We start from the raw sequence: 20,884 nt of genomic DNA on the forward strand, positions 1-20,884 counted from the left end.
AAAGAATCACTGCCTAAGTCCAGTTTAGTTGTATTTAACTTTTATGTTTGACGCAGTTGCATAAATTTAGTTTTAAGAACTGCTTGTTTTTTTAAAACATTTATTTGGAGACAATTTAGTTTTAATTGATATATACTCGTGTTAATGGGGAGGAAATTTTGAGTTAAAATCGCTCCATGTAACGTAAACCTCAGTGGGACGCGGGCTTAAAGTGCACAAAAAAATAATGAAATGAATATAAATCTGCTGAATGATATTTCTTATATTCCCTGCGCACAGTCAGACAATGAGATTGCCATTGCCACCTACTGTAGTGGATGTGCAATGACACTTTATTCTAGTGCAGCAAAAAAACATGTTCCCTGGGGTCATATAGAAGAAAATTTTGATCTCGCAATCTCTACGGAATTGATGTACTCAGGGGTATTTATTCAGGGGTGTATTTATTGAATCTACTAAATTCCCCCACCACACTCGGCCCATGCTGCTTTTCTCTTACAGTCACTCGCAGCTGACAGTTTGGCCCAAAGACACCTTCAAGCGCGTGTGTGTGAAGAGCAAAATTTATGAGGCGGTGCCATTTTTCTGCACACACACAAACGCACTTCATGTCACCTGGTTTCATCAGTGACTTTGCTTCCCATATCATTTTGTGTCCCTCTCCGAAGCATTTTATTAGCCTGCGCGTGCGCTCACGCGTGCCTGGTTATTCTGTTTAGTTCCCGTGAATCATTGGGACATAACTCTTGAGCGCGGATAACTTTGTAGATACGCATTCATCTCCGGGGACACCTCGTCTTCTAAGTGCACATTACTCACCCGCCCAGATTTACGACGCCACAAGCACACCTTTCTCCGTGGGGACACTGACAATTTTAGTACGGCTACATACACTTGGTGTGGACACATTATATCTGCAAGTCCGCACGAGTCTGTTTGAAGATCGAGGTTGATCGGGTATTGGACGAGCTGCAAATCGAGACGTCCCCACAAAGTTGTGCGTCCCCACGGAAATATGTCCTTGGAGAATGTGTTCTTTCAAAAAATAGGTGCCCAAGTTGGGAGCTACCATGCAATTGTGTGTCCCAAAAAAGTCATATGAACCCACACAACTTGATGTCTCAGCAGATTTGTGTGTAGCTGCAAAACTAGTGCCCCCCCCCCCTCCACACACACGCACGCTCGCACTCACGCACGCACGCACACACACACACCTGTTGTGTATGTCCCCACAAGGTAATGTAAACGTACACATCTCTGTCTCCCCAACCCCAAAGTTGCGTGTCCCCAGAGTTATGCGTACCGGTGTCCCCACGGGAATTGTGTGTCCCTACAAATCCAAACGTGTTCCCCAGTGAAGCTCACACACTCATGCGGAGACAAAAGCTTGTTCAAAGCGAAATAAACCTTGTCCGTGTTTGCGTGCGCACAGAGGCCCTGGAGAAGCCGTACTACGCCGACTACTCGCCGCTACGTCTCTCCATCCACAGCGTGTGCACCAGCCACTACCTGGACCTCTTCATCACCATCATCATCTTCACCAACCTGCTCACCATGAGCATGGAGCATTACAACCAGCCCCAGGTAACCACGGCAACAGCCCCTCTTCCATCACCACACATGACATGCTTTCATTGTGTGTGTGTGTGTGTGTGTGTGTGCATGCGCGTGTGCGTGCGCGTGCGCGCGTGTGTGTGTGTGTGTGGATGTGTGTGTGTCAAACAGTACCTGGTGGAGATCCTCAAGTACTGCAACTATGTCTTCACGGTGGTGTTTGTCATCGAGGCCATCCTCAAGCTCATCGCGTTTGGCCTTCGTCGCTTTTTTAAAGAAAGGTAGCAACCTTCTCGCATGCATCCCCCCCCGACCCCACCTCCCCCCCAGTGGTGTAGTGAGGGTTGCCAAGGTCACTTTGCGCCCCTTCAATGACAGCATTTTGCTCAGTCACGACATTGGATGGAATCTTTCAAGTAATATTATGACACCCCCTCCCCCCAAAAAAAGTAACATTTTGTACAGATTTGATGTAAAATATCTATATCTATTTATGATTGCAATTGCATCTATCAAATATTGATTGGAACTGGAAAGGGAGAAAAAAATAACATTATAATCAACAGCGTTATAAACATACAAGGAAAAAAGCAAAACATTAAGATTTTTTTCAATATTACAAAAAAATATTTTAAAATATGACGAATACAACAGAATAATATGATCAAAGAGGTCCTGGCAAATCATGGAAACATCCGTCACTTGAGTTAGTGGGCACCACGGCCATGGGTGCTTTTAAAAAGATTCGGAAGACGACAACAACAATAATGGGTTCAAAGAATCCCTTTTTACAGTGACCTCAAAACCACCAAAATCATGTTGCCCCACAACTGAGACCTGTTCTTAGCCCATATAAACTTGAGTCGACTTTCAGCCACCAAATTGTCGCTTGGCGGCGACGTATAAAAGAAAACGCCGTCAGTGCGCATGTTGCATCGACTGATGCTCTAAAAAAATAACAATTAAAAATAAAATCCTAAAGCTGATATGAAACATAAAAAAACTCAACTAAAATGTTGCATTTTTGAAAAAACATCAAAACGAGTCACAATGATCGAACATGCTGCAAAAGCTAACTGGATTCTTGTTGCCCAGATGGAACCAGTTGGACCTGGCCATCGTGCTGCTGTCCATCATGGGAATCACGCTGGAAGAAATCGACCTGAACGCCTCGTTGCCCATCAATCCCACCATCATACGCATCATGAGGGTGTTGAGGATCACGAGGGGTACGCCTGGTGACACACTCACAAAAAAAAAACAACAACAACACGTGGGGGCCTGTTTTTCCGCTTTTCCACCCATTAGCGTGAGCGTGCAATTTTAGCGCGCCCGCTATTTGGGATCTTAGCAAATCGGGCCCCGAGCGTAGCAACTTCCTGATGTGCGGTGCCTTGCATGTTGCAGTTCTGAAGCTGTTGAAGATGGCCACGGGAATGCGAGCTCTGCTGGACACGGTCATGCAAGCGCTGCCTCAGGTAACCGCATAGCGAAGGGAAAGCGGCCTCTGAAGATGAATTCCAAAATCGATTTTGCTTGCATTCCAAGTAGGGCTGCAACTAAGCAATTATTTTGGTCATCGATTAATCGGTTGATTATTTTGCGTTCAACGGCTGAATCGGATTAAGAATTCATTTCCATTCATTTGGACAGCTTTAAAGGGGAGCCGAACAATTCATCCAGTGTCAGAAAAGAAATCTGGATGCATTTGAGCATCGATTAGTTGTCGATTAATTTTTGCACAGCTAATGAGGAGAATGGAGTCATGTCCTGGACCAGGCATTAAGAGCACAAATCTGTCAATCATCGATGCTTGTTATTAGGGAAGGGTGAGTACTGATACCAACATCGGTATCGGGCCTTATTTGTAGGTATCGGTACTTGCGACATCAGCTGATTTCAGTTTCGTCAACGAAAAGTTGTTCTGTTTTCACAGCATCTTTTTCTCTTTTTTTTCCAAGCAAACTGTCTCCTGTCAAGACAAATTATTACAGTATTTTTTAAAGTAAATGGTTGTGATGTTTTAGTCCTTTCAATATTTTTTATATTTAAAAAAAAAAATCCCCCAAAATATTCATTGTCTCTGAAAACTATCCTTGTGCTTTTTTTCCCTTTACTGGAAGATAAATTCCAGCATTTGGAATTATTTTAAATGAAAGGACATTTTGTTTGACTCAGATTGCAAAGAGGCATGAAAAAAATGAAGATATAAAAAATGGCATTTTTGTCACCTTTTTTAGCAATTAAAAAAAAAACTGTTTAAAAATATCTTCCATCAAGTCATTTTGGAGTGTCGAGAAGAGGCCAAAACGTGTTGAAGAAAGTTCTGTTCCTTTGCATGAGCGTCCTTCTTTCATGATGGATGCGTTCCGGCATCGTGAGTCATTGAGTGCTGGATTTCTTTAATTTTATTTTATTTTTTCGTTTCTTTCACGCTTAAACAAACACGCTCGCTGATGTATGGCAAATGAAGTCATTGTACCTTTGCATAATGGCTCCCGACGCTGCCTATTTGACATCAAATATGGAGGAAGGACGCTCGTAAGAGCGTCGGGAGCCACATCAAAGAGTCGCGTTGATGACGTTTGCCTGCGGAAATCAACAGCATTTGGCTAATTTTCCTTCATGAGAAACAAACACTGCGAGCAAGCAGAAATGTTTTCTCTCGAGTGCTTTTATGAAAAGGAGAAAAAAAAAACCCATCGCAGAGTTTGGTGGGTCCTGAGTTTGGAAAAGAAAAAGCCCCACAAAGCAGACTTTGGTGAGGGCGAAACATTTTATTTCATTTCAAAAGTCATCTTTCAAATATCATGAAATCATTCAAAAAAATTTGATGTTGATGTTTTGAATGGTTCATATTTTTACAATTACATTTTTTTTACATGTGATCTCTTTTTTAAACATGTCATTGTTTGCATTTCTTTCACTTTGTTTTGCATTTTATATTCGGACTTTCTGAGCTCATCTCTTGACCTGTCAGTATGGTAATAATAGTAGTCGTTCCTCACGGATGATAAAGAATACATGCCTTTCAGCATTGTTGCATCGGTTGTCTTGCGTTGTAGTTGTAGACATTATTTTTATACATTTCACTCCTTTTTAAAAAATTTTACAATTTTATTTGGCTTTTGTTACGTTTTTCCCTTAAAGATTTTTGGGAGATTTTTTTTTTTTTTTTTTTTATGTAGATGTGTGTGTGTGTGTGTGTGTATGAGAGACAGAGTCGCTGACCCTCCCCCCCCCCCCCCCCCCTACCCATCCTCCCCTCCCTTGGAGCAAGTGTCATCATCAGACATGATGGACAGCTAACGAAATGAGACACTTTTTTAAAAAATTGCTTAGATACTTACGTTTGCAGGTGATCTTTGAAAGACTCCAAAAACATGCGTTAATGCACGTGACCTGCTAATCAGTATTCGTGCTCCTCCCTTTTTGTTTTCCCAGTCAACGAACTGCGCATCTTTTGGGATTTCAAGTTAATTTAGCGCGCTGGCACGCTCAGTCTGCTTTGTGTACGCCCCTCTCTCGCTCTCTCTCTCATTCTCTCGCTCTCGCTCTCTCTCTGTATACTGTCTCTTTGTGTGTGTGTGTGTATGTGTGTGTGTGTGTGTGTGGCACCGTATCCATGTACTGTATATGTGTGTGTATGTGCCGTATGTCCGTCTAGGTGGGGAATCTGGGTCTGCTCTTCATGTTGCTGTTCTTCATCTATGCAGCTCTGGGAGTTGAGCTCTTTGGAAAACTGGGTTAGTGCGCGTGTGCATGCGTACAGTACGCTTGTGCGTGTTTTTTTTTTGTTGTTTTTTTTGCGTTCCATGCATTAATGATGTCGATTTCAGACCACCACCACCACCTTCTCCCCGTATCGCCATCCGCCCTTGTTCTAAGGCCTCTCTGGCGATTGCCTTTCAGAATGTTCCGAGGAGAACCCGTGCGAGGGCCTCAGCCGTCACGCCACCTTCGACAACTTCGGCATGGCCTTCCTGACGCTCTTCCGCGTGTCCACCGGCGACAACTGGAACGGGATCATGAAGGTGATTGGCTGGGCTTGAACCCGTCTGGGTTTGAAGCAAGATGGAAGATGGCGGCGTGCGCTAAGCGTACTTTACCAGACAGGACACAGTCAGAGCGAGGGGACGGGAGAGGGCGACGAGACAATTGGTTGGCAGGCCTAAGGTCTTTTGCGCCCCCCGTTGAAGGAGAGTGGAAGCACAACGGTATGCACGTTGAGCTTCAACATGACACAATTTGTATGGAAGTAAGAGATCATTTTAGGTGAAAATTGGCCGAAGGCAAAATTATGTTTGGATTTATTTTTACTTTGTGTGAAATGTTTTTTTTGGTGTGTACATTTTTATTGTCATTCTTTTTTTTTTTTTACTTTGTGAACATTTGACAATGTTTTTAGCAAAATTTCTTATGAATTTTTCCAGATCTGTTTTGTCATTTTTATACTTTTTTTTTAATCATTCCCATTTTTTTGTGCTTTTTCCCCCCCATTAACTCATTCACTCCCAAAGACGTTATTAAACGTCATTTCAGACTTTGTCCAGAATCGGCTGGCACTGAATGAGTTAAAGCATTTTAAAAACTTTTTTCCCCCAGAATATTTTACATGCCTCTCCTGTGAGGGTCATGCTAAACTAGGCGGAGGACAGACTAAAATCTGGTAACAGTCGGAGGGCCAAAAGACAAGCCCTCAGCAGCCTTGAGGTCTTTTGTGCCCCCCGTTGGAGGACATTGGAAGCACAATGCGTTGCCTTAAACGTGACACAATTACTGTACCAGTTTAAGAGTTGAAGACGATGACATTGGCAAAAGGTTTTTCAGAATTTGATACATTCATAGGAATATCTTTGTCAAACTTTGCTTGTATTTCTTTATTTTTTATTGAGGACACGCTGCGCGACTGCCGACCGGAGGACCGCCACTGCCTCAGCTACCTGCCGCTGATCTCGCCCGTCTACTTCGTCACCTTTGTGCTGACGGCGCAGTTCGTGCTGGTCAACGTGGTGGTGGCCGTCCTTATGAAGCACCTGGAGGAGAGCAACAAGGAGGCGCAGCTGGAGGAGATGGAGGAGCGGCGGGAGCGCGAGGAGGCCCTTCGCAGCGCCGCGTCGGCGGGCGGGGAAACCGCCGCCCCCAACGGCGACGCACCTCCGCAGGTATGCAGTTGGCGAATCGAGGCCAACTCGGCCTCGATTCGCCGTGTCTTAAAGCGACTGAACGGTTCAGACCTGACAAGTTTAGTTTATTGCATGCGCGGGAAAAATCTAAGATTGTGGAAATGAGTGTCGATCAAACATGTCTTGATGCACCGAATTCAGACCCGACGACTTAGTTGCCTAAACGAGCTGCGGTAGAGATGGAAGGAAACCTACTGAAAGTGTCATTCACAACACACGGATGGCATGAAAGAGATTGTGGATGAAGCCACCGAGTCATGTGACGCCGATTTGCATCCGATGTGAATCGGGCAGGTGCAGGTGGAGGATGAGGAGCGTTGCCGCGGCAACCTGCTGAGCATCGGCCGCATGCTGTCCCTGCCCAGCGACAGCTACAGCCAGCAGCCGCTCAGATGTGCAGCGTACCCGTCGGCTGGCGTCGAAGCCTACTCGGCCTACGGCTACTCGGGTGAGGCTTCCACGTGTTTGGCTTCTTCTTTGGCTTTCTGGGGATGTCCCACAGTGTCTACAAAGACTTGGTCTTTGTTGTTGTTGTGTTTTGTTTTTTCTTTTAATGTAGCCTTAGGGGCACGACCTAATCTGCCTAGCAACACGTCATTACTGAGCGTCTTACTGCCCCTGCCACCTCTCCCTGTCCATGGCCCTCTTTACCAAAGCAACTGATAGTTATTATTATTATTATTATTATTATTTTAACTTTGCCCATGAAGATTCAGACATGACGTATTCCTTATGAAAGTTGCCACGGTTGTATTTTTAATTGTATTTTTTTCCTTGCGCAGGCTCCATGTCGTCACTGGGCTCCAGCGGGGGCGGATCCCTGCTGCAGGTCCCGGGCGCCCTCCCCACCATTAGCCACGCCTCGCTGGGCCACGGGCGCAGCAGCCGCCCCGTGATCCGCCTCAGCAGCTCCCAGAGCATCGACAGGGGCTCGCCTCATCGAGGCCCCCCGCCGGACCGGCGCCAACTGGACTCGGCTCACAGCGTGGATGGGTGTCGGTTCAGCCCCGCCCGGGTAGCCGACCTTCGGCGACTGAGCTCCGCGCAGAGCGTGGACGGATACGGGTTGGGCGGGGAGAGGGCCAAGCTGGTGTCTTGCTGCAGTATGGACAGACATCCCTCGCTTAGGCTGAGTCCCCTGCACGGGGCTTCCAGGGGGCCCTCTCATTGGCTGAGCCCCGAGGAGAGTTTGGATCGCAACAAGCTAAGTCCCTCATACATCCCAGAGAGTTCCGTCCTCAAGAGACCCTCGTCGTTCCGCGCTGCTGGTCGACAGTTGCGCAGACAAGTAAGTGTGTTTTCATTTCATGTTTGGTGTGTTCGACGTTACGCTGTTTTTTTCAAGTCTTGGGGCATTCAGGATTTTGCCCCACAAACGTTGCCTGGCGACAAGTCTTGATTCCCCCCCCCCCCCCATTTTTTCTTTCATATTCAAGGTAATTGATTGGTTCATACCAACAGTGTTTGGAAAAGAAAAAGGGTCGGTGGGTCACAGGGTAATTTGCCCCACTTAAATCTTTATAACAGCTTTTCACAAAGGAACATTTTTAATGGCTTTGTGGCACATGTGACTCATGAACCCTTGCACTCTACTTGGCGACAAGTCTTCAAAATCTTTGTCACATTCTTTTTCCTTAAGATTCAAGCAAACTGATTGGTTCATACCAAATAACTCACAATGAAAAAAATAAAGGACTTTAGGGCACATGCAAATTTGCCCAACGACTTTGCAGAACACCACATCTTTCCCTTTAATTTCCTTTTAACATTTCACCAAGGAAAGACTTTTTAACGGCTTTGGGGCACCCGTAAATTGGCCCCACACAGTCTGTCTATCAACAGGTCTTGAGAATATTTTTTCCTTAACATTCAAGGAAACTGGGGGAAAAAAAGTAAAACTAAAAAGGCCTTTGGAGCACATACAAATTTGCCCCACAAATTGGTCCAACACCTCATCGTCTTCCCCTTGAATTTCCTTTAAACGGTAATTCACGAAGGAACATATGTCTTTGCCCCAAATACTTTGCCTGGCAACGTTTCCGTGTGTGTGCGCGTAGGAAGCCGTGCGTTGTGATTCACTGGATCAAAGCGGCTCGGCTGACAACGTGTCGGACAGCCTCCCTCCCGCGCCCACCGGCACATCTTCCACTTCCACGCCGCCCCGCCAGCGCTCATCCAGCGTTCACACCTTGAAATACACCCAACCGCAAAGGGTCATCTCATGCCGGAGTCGCGGCGATGCGGCCGGATCGCAACCGGGACCCGATCGGGACCTGGCGGGAAAGGACGCAGGGGGGTCGGAGCCCCAGGTGGCGGACGACACTGACGATGAAGTGCGGCGCATCAACGCGCACTCGCACAGACACCTGGCTCCCGATCCCGATGAGGTTCGCGGCCGCCTCAGCCAATCGGCGTCGCCGGTGTCGGGCCGGAACAGGAAGGAGCGTGTGAGCCCGCCCCCGGGGGAGGAGCCGGTTACCATGGCGACGCAGTTGATGGACAGCAGTGTGGAGCTCAGGAGGCGGACGCTGTCGTTCGACGCCACCAATCAGCCCGAGTCAGGCTCTGTGGACGACTGACTTTTTTTTTATTTAATTTTTTATTATTATTATTATTATTTTTATTTTTTTTTTGAAGCATAGCAGGACACGTCCACCTTCCTTGTCCCGGCCAATCACAGGGTACGTATTTTCAGACTGCTCCCTGCAATGCAGTTTTTGTTTTTTAAAAATTTTTTTTGCACCCGAGTTGCACAACTTTCAAGTCGTTTAGCCTTGAGTCGATAGTGACTACACGTCAATTTCCCTTTTGCTTGTTCTATACTCCTGCCTTCATCCCAGCTTCTGTTCCCCTTGCGCCTCAAGCCTAGGTCACAGTACCATCGAAACCAAAGGTGTCAAACTCCGGTTGTTGCATCATATTTGGTGGTGTTCAGGAATTTTGCTCCGTAGCGCAAAATACAAATTCATGTGTAAAAAGAAGTCTGCCATTGTTCTTCGTAAAATAGAATATTAAGAAAACACTCCTTTTAAAAAGTACCTGTCACAAAAAACAAATCATGTTAAATAATCCGTTGATGCGAAATTTCCTGTTGGCTCGAATTTTTCCATAGCATATTTTGCTCAGATTTTTGCTCTAATTCTGGCGGCAGGTGTAAAAAGAGGTTAACTGCAGTTAATAGTAAAACAGGAATCCAACACGACACGCCAATCTTCAAATGTTTTTTTGCGTACTGTTATGCACCTGTCTTGGCAACTTTCTTCAACATTTTTTTTTTGTTGCCTCGCTCGACTAACCCACCACTATTAAGAGCAATTCTAAAATAAAAGCCAAAGAAAAAGTTCATCTATATTTTGCGATGCATTGGCAGATTTTTGCACAGTTTTCAATGAAAATCTTGCTCAAATGCAAAATCAAACTATTTTAAAAGATCATATAATTAATATTACTTTTATGAGTACAATGTTTACATCAACAAATGTTGTGTTGATAGCAAGTGAGCTGACACAAATGTAAAAAAAAAAAAAAGCAATATTTTGGAGATTCTTTATTTATTATTATTATTTTGGGGGCATAGCTTTGACAACGCTTAAGATAACTCATCCTGAAAAATAACCCCAAAGAGAAATCAAAATGTGCCAAGACTGAATGTTTTAATGCTCAGAGAACTTTGTTTTATTTTGCATTTTTCTACAATTATTATTATTTTCCTCCATCATTAATTTTCATCATTTTGGGGCAAGATTTGCCAAGGTCTTACCACAACTTCTATTGTGACAAATGTGTGATAATTCCATCAACATTCCTGCATTCAAATATATTGTTATATTATAAGCTTCAATGTATAACATAAGAAATTTTGAGAGTTATTAAAAAAAAATTTTTATGGGACGAGCATTTTAAAACTCATTCATACATCATGTAGAATCCAATCAATGTATGGAATATGTAGTGTGACCTAGGCTTTAGCGGTCTCTACCTCTACCTGTTTGCCCCCCCCCCCCGCACCCCCAGCCCCTCTTGCACACACACAATAATCACCGAACTATTACCGCTTGATGAGTTTCACTTCCTGTTTTATGGCTTTGTATTCTCAGGGTAGAAGTAGTGTTAGACCCCCCCCCCCCCCCCCCCCCCCCGCTCTCTGAAGTTGGACTTGAATCGCTTTTTGTGCGAGCATCCGCACGCCCGCAAAACACAACAATTTATGCAATATGTATTCTAGGTGTCAGCGTTTGATTTGTTTACTTGAGCCATGCCTGAGATTTAATCAGAAGGCGGCCATTTTGGTTCGAAGTAACCATTTTGGGTGAATTCAATGGTTTGTAAGTACAGCATTTGCCCAAAAGATCTGAATTTATCTGCTTTTTAGGGGCCCGCGGCATGCCTGAAAACGTGTACAATTCTTGCTAACGTACATCCTGGCGAAAACGTTTTCATATTTTCAAGGCCCTCAGCATAACGTCCAAGAATTCACTCAGTAACCCAGACACCAGTTTCACAGATTGACGTGAAATTTGTCAGGCATGTCACACGACACCCCAAATTGTCTCAAGGACCCACAATTGAAAATTAAGGCGGCCATTTTGGTTTGAGGCAGCCACTTTGGGAGAAATCCCTGCTCTTTCTGTGGAATTTGCCAAAACGGAGCTGTATTAACCCCTTTTTTAGAGCGCTTCGAGTCAACATGCCTGAAACTACACCCATTTTTGAAAATATCTGTATCCTAGTTCCCAACGCACCCAAAAATTCAACCATTTATGCCTCCTGGAATCAGTCTGAAGTTTGAAGCAGATTCAGTTGGGTAGCGCTAAATTGCCAAGGTTTGTCACCTACGCCAAGTGATGCAGTGTCAAAATATGCAATAAGCCAATCTGTGGCATCACTTGGAAAGTTTTCTTTGACAAAATCAGTCCTGGACACCAATTTCCAAAAATGACTTTCACCTTCGGCAATCAATGTCGGCCACGCACGGTGTCACAAATTTTCAACAATCTCACTCAGCAGCGCCTCCTGGAAAATTGAAAATGAAAAAACAATCTTCACCTGACACCAGTTTCATGGATTGACGTGAAATTTGGCAGACATGTCTACCATGAACCCCCCACCCCACCACCACCACCACCACCAATGACCAGTGCGTACAATTGAACAGGAAGGCGGCCATTTTGATTCCAAGCAGCCATTTTGAGGCCAATCCGATGCTTTTGTTGCTGATGAACAGGCATGCAGATAAGAAGGGCTTATTCATGGTCAAATAGAGACAATTCTATTTTATTTATACAGCAGCAGTAGCGGAGACGCAAGGAAGATAACAGGTGAATTTTTAACACTTATGAATGTTACAGGAAGTTTGTCGTCATGATGATGATGATGGTTTTCAATGTTGCACATGAAATGGTCTGAGATGCACAAAAAGAGGAGCAGGGCTTTGAACGCAGTCCCTGGAATAAAACGACTTCCTGTCTAACTTTTACTTTCATCCGGTTACATTGCATACGATGAAGCCTACCTTTAATTTCTCCTAAAAACACTGAAACCAAACAAATTGAAAATTTGATCGGAGATGATTAATCACAGAGAATCAGAAATGTGTACTTGCATGCACGTCAGTGAGCCCCTCCGTATAAAGGATTAATGTGAAGTAGACACAGACAGCCCTCCTTTGATGGTGATGCTAGTTTTATTTCCTTTTTTTTTAAGTTCCATTTTTCATCAGACATACACTTGAGCATATTACAATGAAATATTAAATCACATGAATATTTCAAACAGAGCGGAACATTCAGGAAGCTGCTGACTTGCCTTTTTTTTTTCTTTCAATCCCCTGCCGAGATATCCCGCAAATCCCGCCCACCTATTGCTGTCTGTCAATCACGCTGTGAGCCAATGAAATGCTTCCACTGAAATGTCCTTTTCTTAAGGTGTCTTCTACACTAAAAGAACATGCTCATGTGTGCGTGTGTATGTGTGTGTGTGTGAGAGAGAGAGAGAGAGAGAGATAGAGAGCGTGCGTGCGTGCGCAAGCACACAAGAGCAAAGAAAGCAGGTTGCCGTGGCAACAAGATCCTGGCCTTAGTTAACGGCGTTAGAAGGCGGGCGCTACGGGTCTGTGCTGCTGCTGCGTGAGCTTCTGCGGGTCCAGGGTCTCGGTGAAGGACGGGGCTTGGTAGGGCTTGGTGGTGACGATGGTGGCGCCGTTGGCGATGGGGTAGGGCGTGGCCCGGGCGTGGCCGGGGGCGGCGTCCAGGTGCTGCCACGTGAACAGGTTGGCGTGCGAGCCCGACAGGAAACGCCGCAGGGCGCTCAGAGTCAGCACCGTCTGTCAGCGGGCACGGGAAGCCCGTTAGCATGCAGAGAGTTCAACGTACAGTATACGTTAAAAACGTGGGGGAAAAAATTAAGTAAAAAAGTCAAACAGTAACAAATTTGGAACAAAAAGAAAACAAGGCCATCATACAAATACTGTATTAGTGCATTGTTGCCGCCGTCAATTAAAAAAATATTTCATATCACGTAATAATGTCACATAAAGTCCACATTTTCACATTATAACATGATCCATTTCATATTATAATGTGATAAAGTTCACATTTTATCGCCCTAAGTTCTAACACAATAAAATCCACCTTAAAATCTTTTGAAATGTCATGGCTTAAGGTGATATGAACACACGTAACAAATTATGTCACATTAAAAAAAGGAAAAAGTGTCATAAACTAGAAAAAAATTATATATACAGTATATATATTTAAGCATTTAAAATACAAGGAAAAAGGAAAATTAAAATATCATGATGTAACCTATTAATTTAATCTACAATTTTAATATTTAATATTAAACATTTTAATACTATTTAATTTGATGGCATACACACAAATGTACTGATGATATATATTTTTAAAAATACAGTGTATTTATATTTAAAAAAAATGTTTTAACTCTTTGCTATGTTTTTTTTTAGTTAAAACTGTTGTCCAAACAAAAGTTTTCAGAGGGATGAAAAAAAAATCACAATTTTGAGCATATGAGTCACACTGATTGAAATTGGGGCGGTTTTCTCCAATATCACTCATTAAACACTCAAATTATCATGACGACCACAGGTGGCGCTAGGGCGTCTTTCTCGCATGCTGTAACGCATTCACGTGGAAAGAAATTTGCCAAAATTCAGCCAATTTTTCAAAATATTCTTTTATCACTTTAAGATGTTATTTGAAAAGGGGTCACGTCGGGCGACGGATTGGTTCGACTATCTCGGCACGTCACGGTTACAACTGGAATCGTGTTGCGCTTGCTTGCCACCAACCCATGTGATGATGGAGAAGAAGCAGAAGGCGATGGCGGCTCGGGCGGCATCAGCGCCCTGCGACAATGGCAGCTCGTCCGGCGACGTCGCCTGCCACTGGTTGGCCAGGAAGCAGAATCCCACGAACCACAGGAAGCTGGCCATGCCTCGAGGAGGCAAAAGCACAAACGGCAAGGGTTTGGCTCTCAAGATAGGGTTTCGAGATGCGGTTAAGGTAGGTTGTTTTTTTTTTGCCAGGTTTAAGGTTGCAAGTTCGGGTTAAGTTCAGTGTTGAAAAGTTAGGTTTCAAGCCAGGTTTAAAGTTTCATGCGTAGATGTCAAAGTAGTGTTTCAAACAAGATTTTAAGTTTATATTGTTTGGGTTCCAAAGTAGGGTTTCATGTCCATGCCGGGATTCAAATGTTTTTCTTTGTGTTTTTGATTTTTTTTTACCTGAGCAGACGAGGTCAAGCAGCACGGCGCGCCGTCTGTCCGCCAGGCTGCTGAAGGACGGGAAGACGGCGTCCAGGAGGAGGAAGAAGGCGCTGGCCAGGAAGCAGGCCACGCCCACCGTCACACCAAAGTTGCACGCGTCGGCGTTCTTGTTGAACACGCACAGCAGACGCTCGCTGCCGATGTTGACGTAACCCTCGTTGACGATGCAGCTGAATACCACCATGGAGAACACCTGCCGCCATTCATCAAAACAAAACGAAGCGATTCCGGTTCGGCTCACTGGCAGACCCCGATGTGGGGGTTTGCGTGTCTTCTTTTAAATCTTAAATCACGTTAAAGACTTGGACTTGTTTTAATGGGACCGTTGGTGTCCAGTTTTGTACAAGGAACAACTCTTTGTGATGTACCCGAAAGTGTTCACGATTAAACAACTAAGTACAGGTGAATACTGTACTGTTCCATGCGAGAAAATGTACAGAAATGGTCCAATCTTGCAAAGGGACCATGTTTGTACAAGATTCAAATTACTTATAAAAAATATTGCCTACAAGTTAACATGTTTATCACTCTTTTTTTTTTTTTACATTTTAGTTTTGACATAAAATCGAATGCTCTGCATAATACACAGACAAAATGACAACGACAGCTAAAATATCGGTCTAAACTATTTTAAAAGACACATTCAGAATCAATTTTAGGTATAGATTGGATCATTATTCTACGGATTTTCGAAAATGAATAGGGAAACCATGGTTAGGTAAGATGTGCAAATTGCAGCTCTGGACAAAAGAAGCTTTCAGCTAAATACAGAAATAGATCCAAGACAATTGTTCATGATACCAAATTACGCAATGATAGCCTCAACCTGAACGTCTTAACGAAATAATAACATGAGAGAAAAAAATGCTGGTTGATGGGTTGATGCACTTAATGTGAGGAGAGAGACAAAGAAATGGATGTACCCCCTCCCCACACTTTTTTTTTTTTTTTGCTGATGCTCACCCACGATAACAGCCTCATGATGGTCCGCGGATGCGTAAAGAAGGCGACCGGGTCGAAGACGACCTTCCCGGCTTTGGCGGCTCCGTAGGGGGCCGCTGGCTCCATTGTGGCCGGCGGGACGAGCCCCTGGCCCCCACCCGCCTCCAGCCACCCTTTTCGAGCGAACCGACGACCTCCACCGGCTTAGCGCGGCTCCTTTACCCCACCGAGAGAAGCAGACGAGACAGCGACAGAAGCAGCTGTGCGCCGCTGTGCGCAGCCGCCGCAGTAGCCTCCAGCAGCCTCACGATGACGTCACAGCCAGACTGCCGCCAGTTTCGGATTGGCTTGCTTGCGTCCAATCGTCCAAATAATAGGAACGGTCAAACGAGCTGTGACGTCATTTTAGCAAGCGTGACTTTCACTACACTTGTTGCGTCAGCAAGTATGACCAGGATACTAATAATGATGGTAAAATGTTTTTTATTTATGAATTCAAACGTGAAGTTACAGTATTAACATTGTTGTAGTCGCAGAAAAAAACACGTTATAATAATTTTGTAAAACATAAGGTTTTACAATTTATTATTACGTTTTTGTAATAATTAACATCCAAATGTGAAAATCGAAATGGAATACATGTGAAATCATGACTTTTACTATACTTTGATTAGTTTTATCTTATTATCCAGTCAGCAAAATTCTGTCGGTCTGGTCTAAGTTTTAAATTAACTTTATGGTCAAGTATGAAGTATCCGGTTTGTATTGCAGCCAACGTAATCAAAATTAATTTCATTGTATTTCAGTGCAGAAAGGGTTCTTTTAGGCAGCACCTCTGACTGTTCAATCACCTACATTTTCACAAGTGATGTGTCGGTCGCGAATGAGCCGGTACGAAGAGCCGGCTCTTTGAAGTGAACAATGAGCCGTTTTTAGACGAAAAAAACGACCATGTATAGTAAGGCGTTTTTAGCTAAAAAAAAACGAGCATGTACAGTAAGGCGTTTTGAGATAAAAAAAACGACCATGAACAGTAAGGCGTTTTAACTAAAAAAATTAAACGACCATGTATAGTAAGGTGTTTTGAGCCGAACAAAATGACCATGAACAGTAAGCCGTTTTAACTAAAAAGAAAAAAAACAACAACCATGTATAGTAAGGTGTTTTTAGCCAAAAAAAACGACCAGGTATAGTAAGGCGTTTTTAGCCGAAAAAAGTGACCACGTACAGTAAGGCATTTTTGGCCGAAAAAAACGACCATGTATAGTAAGGCGTTTTTAGCCCCAAAATACGACCACGTGTAGTAAGGCGTTTTCAGCCGAAAAAAACGACCATGTATGGTAAGGCGTTTTTAGCCCAAAAAAACAACCATGTATAGTAAGGCGTTTTTAGCCGAAAAAAACGACCATGTATAGTAAGGCGTTTTTAGCCGAAAAGAACGACGATGTATAGCACGGCGTTTTTGGCCCAAAAAAAACGACCATGTATAGTAAGGCATTTTTGGCCGAAAAAAACGACCATGTGTAGTAAGGCGTTTTTAGCCGAAAAAAACGACCATGTATAGTAAGGCGTTTTTAGCCGAAAAAACGACCATGTATTGTAAGGCGTTTTTGGCCGGAAAAAAAACGACCATGTATTGTAAGGCGTTTTAGCCGAAAAAAACGACCATGTATAGCACGGCGTTTTTGGCCCAAAAAAACGACCATGTATAGTAAGGCGTTTTTAGCCGGAAAAAAACGACCATGTATAGTAAGGCGTTTTTGGCCGGAAAAAAAACGACCATGTATTGTAAGGCGTTTTAGGCGAAAAAAACGACCGTGTATAGCACGGCGTTTTTGGCCCAAAAAAACGACCATGTATAGTAAGGCGTTTTTAGCCGGAAAAAAACGACCATGTATAGTAAGGCGATTTTGGCTGAAAAAAAAAAAGACCATGTATAGTAAGGCGTTTTTAGCCCAAAAAAATCGACCATGTATAGTAAGGCGTTTTTAGCCCAAAAATATCGACCATGTATAGTAAGGCGTTTTTAGCCCAAAAAAAACGACCATGTACAGTAAGGAAATTTTAGCCCCAAAAAAACAACCATGTAAAGTAAGGCATTTTTAGCCCAAAAAAACGACCGTGTATAGTAAGGCATTTTTGGCCGAAAAAAACGACCATGTATAGTAAGGCATTTTTAGCCCAAAAAAAATGAGCATGTATAGTAAGGCATTTTTGGCCAAAAAAAAACAAACGACTAGGGATAGTAAGGCGTTGTTGGCCAAAAAAAACCCGACCATGTATAGGAAGGCGTTTTTAGCCGAAAAAAACGACCATGTACGTATAGCACGGCGTTTTTGGCCCAAAAACAAACGACCATGTATAGTAAGGCATTTTTGGCTGAAAAAAACCACCATGTATAGTAAGGCATTTTTAGCCCCAAAAAAACGACCATGTAAAGTAAGGCATTTTTAGCCAAAAAAAACGACCATGTATAGTAAGGCATTTTTGGCCGAAAAAAAACGACTATGTATAGTAAGGAAATTTTGGCGGAAAAAAACGACCATGTATAGTAAGGCATAAAAACGCCTTACTAGCCGAAAAAACGAGTAAGCCGAAAAAAAACAACTGTGTGCAGTAAGGCGTTTTTAGCCGAAAAAAAGGACCATGAATAGTAAGGCGTTTTTAGCCGGAAAAAAACACCCATGTATAGCAGTTGTTTTTTTTTGGCTAAAAACGCCTTACTATACATGATCGTTTTTTTGGGTTAAAACGCCTTACTCTACATGGTCGTTTTTTTCGGGTTAAAAAGCCTTACTATACATGGTAATTTTTTCGTCTAAAAACGGCTTACTATACATGGTCGTTTTTTTTCGTCTAAAAACGCCTTACTCTACATGGTCAGGTTTTTTTCGGCTAAAAACGCCTTACAACACATGGTCGTTTTTTTCGGCTAAAAACGCCTTACAATACATGGTAATTTTTTTTCGGCTAAAAACGGATTACTACACATGGTCGGGGGGGTTTTCGGCGAAAAACGCCTTACTCGATACATGATCTTTTTTTTCGGCTAAAAACGCCTGACTTTACATGGTCGTTTTTTCAGCTAAAAACGCCTTACGATACATGGTTGTTTTTTTCGGCTAAAAACGCCTTACTATACATGGTCGTTTTTTTTCGTCTAAAAACGCCTTACTATACATGGTCGGGTTTTTTTCAGCTAAAAACACCCTACTCTTATGGCCGTTTTTTTTTGGGCTCAAAACACCTGACTTTACATGGTCGTTTTTTTCAGCTAAAAACGCCTTACTATACATGGTCGTTTTTTTCGGCTAAAAACACCTTACTATACGTGGTCGTTTTTTTTCGTCTAAAAACGCCTTACTATACATGGTCGGGGGTTTTTCAGCTAAAAACACCCTACTCTTATGGCCGTTTTTTTTTTTGGCTCAAAACACCTTACTATACATTTTCGGATTTTTCGTCGAAAAACCCCTTACTATACATGGTCATTTTTTTCGTCTAAAAACGCCTTACTCTACATGGTCAGGTTTTTTCCGGCTAAAAACGCCTTACAACACATGGTCGTTTTTTTCGGCTAAAAACGCCTTACTATATACATGGTAATTTTTTTTCGGCTAAAAACGGATTACTACACATGGTCGGGGGGGTTTCGGCGAAAAACGCCTTACTCGATACATGATCTTTTTTTTCGGCTAAAAACACCTGACTTTACATGGTCGTTTTTTTCAGCTAAAAACGTCTTACGATACATGGTTGTTTTTTTCGGCTAAAAACGCCTTACTATACATGGTCATTTTTTTTCGTCTAAAAACGCCTTACTATACATGGTCGGGGTTTTTTCAGCTAAAAACACCCTACTCTTATGGCCGTTTTTTTTTTGGGCTCAAAACACCTGACTTTACATGGTCGTTTTTTTCAGCTAAAAACGCCTTACTATACATGGTCGTTTTTTTCGGCTAAAAACACCTTACTATACGTGGTCGTTTTTTTTTCGTCTAAAAACGCCTTACTATACATGGTCGGGTTTTTTTCAGCTAAAAACACCTTACTATACATTTTCGGGGGTTTTCGTCGAAAAACGCCTTACTATACATGGTCTTTTTTTTCCGGCTAAAAACGCCTTACTAGATACATGATCGTTTTTGTAGGCTAAAAACACCTTACTATACGTCAGGGGTGGGCAAACTAGGGCCCGCGGACCGGATCCGGCCCATTGTTTTTTTTAATCCGGCCCACCGAAGATTGGTGCACAATTAAGGTTTGATTGCATTCATTTCGTTTGGACTTGTAATGACAGGTATTTCAACACCAGGTGGCGCAGTTACTTCAAGTTGCAGAGCACAGGGAGGGAGGGGAAGACCAAGAAAGAGGGAGATGGAATGACCATGGAAGGGAAATTGTTATGTACAGTATCTGATTAAACGAAGCGGGTAACAAAGTACGAAACATTCAGGGGACGCCTGGAGTCGGAAACACTCAAATCTACGAGATTTTGAAAAACAAGGAAGCGATTCTTACTCAGTCTGATTCTGGCAATTTACATGCTCAGAGTGAATTGCTTGTGGCTCGAGTAAATGAACATTTCCTAGAATGGTTTGATTGTTATCATGTTAAAAACTTTCCGCAAACTGGACCGCTAATAAGAGTCGGAGAGCAGTCAAGTGTGTAGAGCTTGAACAACAGGGGGCTCAGTACACATCCTTGAGGAGAACCGGTGCTGAGTGTGATGGTGGAGGAGAATGTTACATTATTACTGGCATACAAAGACATTGTGCTATCTTCTTTATTTTCTATTTCTATTTCTAACTTTTGGCCCGGCCCTCCACAATATTTTCTGCTTCTCATTTGCCCCCCCCCCCCACCCGGGAAAATAATTGCCCACCCCTGCTATACGTGGTCGTTTTTTTTTCATCTAAAAACACGTTACTATATACGTGGTCTGTTTTTTTTCGGCTCAAAACACCCTACTCTTCATGGTCATTTTTTTCAGCTCAAAACACCTTACTATACATGATCCGTTTTTTCGTCTAAAAACGCCTTACTTATACATGGTCTTTTTTTGGTCGAAAAATGCCCTACTATACATGGTCGTTTTTTTTGTCTAAAAACGCCTTACTATACATGGTCGTTTTTTTTTTCCGGCTAAAAACACGTTACTATACATGGTCGGGGGTTTTCCCGGCTAAAAACGCCTTACTATATATATGGTCGGGGTTTTTTTCAGCTAAAAACACCTTACTACACATGGTCGTTTTTTTCGGCTAAAAACGCCTCACTATACATCACTGGTGTCAAACTCATTTTACATGGTGGGCCACATACGGCCTCGGTAGATGTCAAGTGGGCCGGACCATTAAAATGATACCATACTTTGCTATAAACAACCAAAACAACATGTCTTTCCTTTGTTTTGGTA

The 20,884-nt window shown here is 43.1% G+C and overlaps 3 protein-coding genes across 5 annotated transcripts in view; 1 reads left to right on the forward strand and 2 right to left on the reverse strand.

The window, feature by feature from the left end:
• LOC147199774 (voltage-dependent T-type calcium channel subunit alpha-1H-like) overlaps nucleotides 1-14,095 on the forward strand; it is a 57,490-nt gene extending 43,395 nt beyond the window's left edge. For 2 of the 3 annotated variants that reach the window (XM_086119584.1, XM_086119583.1), the window contains 10 exons: nucleotides 1,433-1,584; nucleotides 1,726-1,835; nucleotides 2,650-2,783; nucleotides 2,962-3,032; nucleotides 5,222-5,300; nucleotides 5,467-5,588; nucleotides 6,450-6,719; nucleotides 7,035-7,188; nucleotides 7,523-8,028; nucleotides 8,798-10,865. In XM_086119584.1, coding sequence (XP_085975710.1) covers nucleotides 1,433-1,584; nucleotides 1,726-1,835; nucleotides 2,650-2,783; nucleotides 2,962-3,032; nucleotides 5,222-5,300; nucleotides 5,467-5,588; nucleotides 6,450-6,719; nucleotides 7,035-7,188; nucleotides 7,523-8,028; nucleotides 8,798-9,319 — 2,120 coding nt within the window. In that variant the 3' untranslated portion in view covers nucleotides 9,320-10,865. Of the gene's footprint in view, nucleotides 1-1,432; nucleotides 1,585-1,725; nucleotides 1,836-2,649; nucleotides 2,784-2,961; nucleotides 3,033-5,221; nucleotides 5,301-5,466; nucleotides 5,589-6,449; nucleotides 6,720-7,034; nucleotides 7,189-7,522; nucleotides 8,029-8,797; nucleotides 10,866-13,948 lie in introns of those variants that run through there. The other variant, XR_015101789.1, reaches the window with a different exon arrangement.
• On the reverse strand, nucleotides 12,405-15,791 carry LOC147199775 (synaptogyrin-3-like). Its single transcript, XM_086119585.1, has 4 exons — nucleotides 15,487-15,791; nucleotides 14,482-14,716; nucleotides 14,050-14,195; nucleotides 12,405-13,062 (listed from the first exon to the last, which is right to left on the reverse strand). The coding sequence occupies exons 1-4, from the start codon at nucleotides 15,589-15,591 to the stop codon at nucleotides 12,829-12,831; spliced, it is 720 nt and encodes a 239-aa protein (XP_085975711.1). The 5' UTR covers nucleotides 15,592-15,791; the 3' UTR covers nucleotides 12,405-12,828.
• Nucleotides 15,792-20,801: 5,010 nt separating this feature from the next.
• LOC147199776 (protein disulfide-isomerase) overlaps nucleotides 20,802-20,884 on the reverse strand; it is a 6,090-nt gene continuing 6,007 nt past the window's right edge. Inside the window, exon 11 of the mRNA XM_086121151.1 lies at nucleotides 20,802-20,884. This exon is cut by the window's right edge and continues 1,221 nt beyond it. The gene's annotated coding sequence lies outside the window, so the exon portion shown is untranslated.

This window comes from Hippocampus guttulatus, chromosome 9 (assembly GCF_054856545.1).
Source record: "Hippocampus guttulatus isolate MCC_2025c chromosome 9, RoL_Hgut_1.0, whole genome shotgun sequence".
NCBI lineage: Eukaryota > Metazoa > Chordata > Actinopteri > Syngnathiformes > Syngnathidae > Hippocampus > Hippocampus guttulatus.